This window comes from Austrofundulus limnaeus, unplaced genomic scaffold (genome assembly GCF_001266775.1).
Source record: "Austrofundulus limnaeus strain Quisiro unplaced genomic scaffold, Austrofundulus_limnaeus-1.0 Scaffold42, whole genome shotgun sequence".
Lineage (NCBI taxonomy): Eukaryota > Metazoa > Chordata > Actinopteri > Cyprinodontiformes > Rivulidae > Austrofundulus > Austrofundulus limnaeus.
Window position 1 is genome coordinate 1,559,232 of NW_013952444.1, and position 5,753 is coordinate 1,564,984.

At 39.0% G+C, this 5,753-nt stretch overlaps 1 protein-coding gene across 1 annotated transcript in view; it reads right to left on the reverse strand.

Moving 5' to 3' along the window:
- abca4b (ATP-binding cassette, sub-family A (ABC1), member 4b) overlaps positions 1–5,753 on the reverse strand; it is a gene marked incomplete in the record, with an annotated part of 46,405 nt that overhangs the window by 2,623 nt on the left and 38,029 nt on the right. Inside the window, 9 exon segments of the mRNA XM_014007493.1 lie at positions 31–123; positions 299–402; positions 699–833; positions 1,039–1,180; positions 2,410–2,516; positions 2,818–2,880; positions 3,628–3,748; positions 4,178–4,307; positions 4,449–4,572. Of these exon segments, the coding sequence (XP_013862947.1) occupies positions 31–123; positions 299–402; positions 699–833; positions 1,039–1,180; positions 2,410–2,516; positions 2,818–2,880; positions 3,628–3,748; positions 4,178–4,307; positions 4,449–4,572 (1,019 nt within the window).

Sequence of the window (5,753 nt, forward strand, 5' to 3'; positions counted from 1 at the left end):
GTGTGTGTGTGTGTGTGTGTGTAGTCATACTTGTATTTGAGATGCTGGATGGTCCCGAGACATTTGAAGGTCCCATTGACCATGATGGCCAGTCGAGTGCACAGAGCCTCACACTCCTCCATACTGGTGGAACAACATTAATCCATCTTTATTTTTACTGCTACTTTATGATTTCTTTGACCAATCACTTCACAAACTTAAAAAGATTTAAAAAAATCAAGATAATAACACATTCATGATTTGATTAATCGTTGTTAGCAGAAGATGTGACTCGTGAACGTGTTGCTATGATTCAAACCTGTGTGACGTCAGCACCACGGCCCTGCCGTCCTGGATGATACTCATGATGGCCTTCCACAGGAAGCGCCGAGAGTGAGGGTCCATCCCCGTCGTGGGCTCATCCTAAAGACGGGCATTCCCAAAAACAAAAGACAAACTTGACTTCCTGAGCACACAGTTCCACGCAAACAGAGACCGAGTCCTTATCTCCATCAGCATATGGCAAAAATCACAGATTTCTGCCAACTTGAATGGAGCGGCTCAGATTCTTGCCAAAATATAGGACACTGGAGGCCAGGCCTGACTGCACCCATATGGCTTCCCATCTGGTTCCACAGACCATTTCATTGATAAATCCCAGCACAAAATCTAAAACTCAAACAATGGGCCCCAGAGCTTGTTGTCATTGGCTGACTCACCAGGAGCACCAGGGCTGGGCAGCCAATCATGGCGATGGCTGTAGAGAGTTTGCGTTTGTTGCCTCCGCTGTACGTCCCTGCACAGCAGCCGGCATATTCTGTCAGACCCAGCTTCTGGATGCCCCACTCTGCCACCTGCACAAAGAAGAGGAGTTTTACTTAGTGGCCACTTCAGAGCACTGATGACTGACACTTTATGTTAAAGGCAAGAAAGCATTAGCAACACAAAGAAAAAGATGCACCAAACAACGTTAACAAAAGGGAAGTGTCTGTCATTTGTGCAGCAGAGTATAACATCCTCTGCCGGTTCGATATGTAAAGCAGATGGAGTCCTGCTCACTCTGGGGATCTCTGACTCGGGTACCCCTCTGAGCCGAGCGTAAAGGTAGAGATGCTCCCTGCCGGTAAGGAGCTCATCAATGGCATCAAACTGGGGGCAGTAGCCCATGTTTTGGTGCACGTCGAGGATCTCTGTCAGGATGCTGTGAAATAAGACAGAAAAGGTTTCTCAGTGCGTGAACACAAATAACAAAGCAGGAGAAAGACATCAGATTTGTTTCAGTGGGTTCAGATCTGAGATGTTTATTAAAATGTGCTAAGATGAAGCCTCTTTGGGGAAAAAAACATAAAAAAGCACAAAAGACAAAACTTTATTATTAGTGAAACAATCTTTTGAATTGTGATGCAAGCATGAAAATTGGCGTGGTTGCTTTTTAAGATTTACTTTTTGTAGAAAATAAAACTGACCACGCAAAAAAATCTGAGACAACGGACATTTTTTTCAAGATGGCTTCCCGGCCATTATTGGAATGGGATATTTTATGTAACTTTTAGTATTTTTGTCCATTTATCAAAATCAAGTTATCTTTTTAAACATTTGCAAACATGCAGATTTCAAAAATTAACCTTAAATAATGAATCATTTTAAGATTATTTTTAAGAAAAAACGCGTATTATTTGTTAAAAAATGGACACTCATGCAAAAAGTGAAGAATAACAAAGGAATGGATGTTTCATTGTCTATTGTTTTAATTACCAGATCTTAATAAAGTTTAAACAACATGGTTATATTATAAAATAATTCTGTGAGATCAATCATTACAACCTTACTGAAACTACTGTACAAATGTCATGTAAATCAGCACATATTAGATGTAATAGTGGTAAAAGACTCAATCATTATGTTACTAATATGGTTCATTAATTACTGTAACAACAATCATATATGTCTTTCAGCCATTAACACACTAAAACCACATAAAATCTGTAAAACTGACTGAGGTATAGCTATTTTTGAGTTTTCTAAGGTTGGTTGGCTCCAAAAGTTAATCCGTTGTTGAGGTAGATTATTTTTTTCTGAAAGCTTTATTAAAATATACACACACACATGTATATTTTCCACTTTTGCCTTTCTAAAGCAAGCGATCATTTTTGTGATGTTAAAAGCCTAACATCCTATCAAACTCTTTTCTATTTAAAGTCTGAGAGTTTAGGTTCATAGTCAGATAGCGTTATCACATGATGTCAGTCTGACCTTCCTCTGCTCACGCTCTCTAACTCATTGAGCTGTTTCCAGCAGCCACCATCTGGAACTGTGTGATAGATGAGTCGCAGCAAACATTTGTTTCAAACATACATCTGTGGCTGCGTGCAGCTCTGAATGGGGCTTTATGTTGTGCTATCTAAACACAGAGAAAACTGTTTTTCGTACCTGTAGCCAGCCACAGTAGCTTCTCCATAGCTGACATCAGCATCACCTGTGAGCATTTTAAATGTTGTCGTCTTTCCAGCCCCATTTACTCCCAGAAGACCAAAGCACTTAACAGAAAAAAACATATACATATTATTGAAAGGACATATAAAACAAATACAATCATATGTATGTAGCATGACTACTGATATCAAGAACTGCAAACATTCTCAGAAGAAATATTATGTGCATGTATAATTTAACTGTTGCTTTATCTGAAAGACAAAACAAGACTGGTGCTAGTTTCAAGTTAACCCTCCGACTGAATCAGTCGGAGGGTTAAGTCAAGCAAAAAGCAAAAAGACAGAACTTGTGTCGAACAGAGAAGAGAGAAGCAGATCTTAGCAGAAGTGAACTCGGTGACTTCACCTCTCCTGCAGGGACTCCCACACAAATCCGGTCTACAGCTGCCCTCTCTCTGCCCACGTACGTCTGTGCAGAGAAGGCAGAGAAACAACAACAACAACTCGCTTTATTAGAAAAGTAACACGAAAAAAATGACAAAAATTTAAAGATGCAAAAAAACAAATTAAAAAAACACTCCAAAAAAATCAGACTAATCAGCAAGTGTACTCATGATTTTTTTATTCTAATATGCTGCAATTTAATACTGTTTCTGTGAATTAATAAACAAAAAAGAAATTGTTAAATAGCAACAAAACTAACAACTGGAAGAGGAACAAAATAGTATTTCAAAATATACAAAGTAGGCACTTTGATAAATGTATTGTCCTACTCAGACAGGGGTCATTGATACCAGGTGAGTTTCAGTCACTCCTTTAAATATAGTTATAGTTTGTTTTCTGCTTTAGTTTGAAAAACTGTCACTGTATTTTGGTGCTCTCTATGTCTGCGGGGCTCCACGATTATTTTATGGTGTTAAGCTCAAAATGCGGGACTTACTTTGTAATTTTCAACATTTGATGAGCTCTAAATCCTGAATGGGTGGTCCAACTTTAAAAAACTAAACTGTTTTAGAATCAGTGTGTAAAGCCTTTCAAGTAAAAAGACTAACACTGAAAGAGGTCATTACATATCCAGTACATAACAGGTGATGGGTACCAGATAAGTATCACGTATATTCCAGATAAACTCTGGTTAAGCACTAGGTATTGTTTCAGGATAAAGTATTATTTAAAATTGTGAAATCCTGTGTTTGCAGACAGGCCTGATCCTTACCTTAGAGAGATCTCTGATCTGCAGAATGTCCGTCTTGCTCCCTCCGTTGTAAATCCTCTGCCTCTCCGCTGCCACATCATCATCCTCATCTTCCACTGAAACCTGTTTGTAGTCCGATAACCTGAGAAAAACAAGAGTACACACATCTGCAGACATGCTTCAAGTGAAACAGATGTGCACCATATCAACTTTTCCTAATTCTGGTGATGCTAGAAAAAATTAGCACCAATAATTGCTGCGTTTAGTTAATGACGATTAATAGATGAAATCTGCACTTGCATGTTTTTGACTCTTAAATCATACTTACAAAGTATCAGTCAAACTAACTTCATTTTAACATATTATCTAAGCTGTGGATTAAAACCCACCTTTTCCACAATGTGAAGTGGCAGCAGATCTTTAGTAAAACAATATGTCATGGACTCACATGCGCACTTGACAAAAATATGTCTTCCTGTGGTATTAGGTGCAGTAAATGCAAGGTGATACGATTTTGCCCAACACTATATCATACTTTAATTTATCTGGTGTGTTCAAGCTGGGACCTTACCAATGGTCCAAGAAGAATCGATACTGGATCAGGAGATTGAGAATGAAGTACACAAAACCTTCCACCGCCATGAAAGCAATGTTTTTCCCCACAAAGTCCCACCGGAAAGGGTCCATTGTGTACTCTTCACCTGGAAGAAACAAAGTGTGGATTCACAAAATACACAAAAAGGATAAAAGTTGACTGCTACAAAACCAATTGGACATGATCCGGCTGTTCACAACAACAATCTTGTCAAACCCAAATAGAAATTGCGGCGCACGGTGCTTACCGAACCTGGCGTAAACATCGGTGACGGCCTGATTCATGGCCATGTCGATGAGGCCGCGGCCCAGGCAGAAGTGAGGGAACACCAGCAGGCATTTCTTCAGCCACTCATTGAACGTCAGCAGAGACTGCCAACACGACAAATTCATGTTACAACACAGAAACACCAGTGAATATCTGACAAAACGTGGTTTTGTGGACATGTTTGTCCTTTTGTAAGAACTGGGTTCCTACAAGGTGAACTGATAATAAAACAAACGCCTGTGGAAATGTCAGCATCGAAACAGAATGGCTCCATCCACCCGCAGAGCTTCACTCATGACTCATTCGTTGTGGGGGGAAAAATGGAGCGCAGATGTTCAGCGGAGAGAACCATCTGGTTAAGAACCATCTCTATTTCTCTACAGAACCGATCACGATGAGAGCCGCATCTGCGTCCTTTTCCCCAAATCCGTTTTTTATTTCATTTTCCTTCGAACGCTCGATGGAAAACTCTTTTTCTCTACTGTCCGTGTTTCTACTGTTTTCCCTCTGCCTGGGCTGCTTGATTCTGTTTTTTCCCCTCTCCTTGGCTTAAGCCTCTCATCAGACCTTATGCTGCTCCAGATGCAGCTCATTAATAAACAGTCTGTGTTTGCCGCCTCTATGCAGATATGATCAGATCAGCAACATTTTGGCACGCCTCGGTAGGAAAACAGCAGCGGTAAATAATAACATCATTAATGAATTCTCTTCATCTTTCGTTCATTTACACTTATAGATTCTATGCTTCCACTTGTACTCTATTCTCAGCCACTTTATTATCTTCAAAAGACGGGTTTTCTTACTTTCTTGTGAAAAAAACAGTGTATTTCTGCATAATTACATTAGCTTAAGTTCAAACTTAATTTACATTTTTTTCCCTGCCAGTGTTGTTGTTTTTTCTCACTTGTTTGCCCTTCAGCTCTTAAAGCAGACTGTGAACCACATTTATATTAATCTATTTAAGATTTTTAGTACATGAAGGCAGCCAGACGTTCAGAAAACAAAGTGTGCTTAAAACTCTTTTGACCTTTTAGTAATAAAAAATATACACTGGCATTCATTTATACATTAGCTATGGGCTAAAAGTATACTTATAATATAACAGATCTGCACTCTCATTTGACAAATAAAAAAATGATGAATGGTTAATTAAATTATTCAAAGTGCTCAGTTTTATAGTGTTATGTCACGGCACCGTTGTGCTGCTTTCAAGTGCTCAAAGATATTGTAAAATAAAGATGCGTATATATACTGTATATATACTGTATATATACTGTATATATAC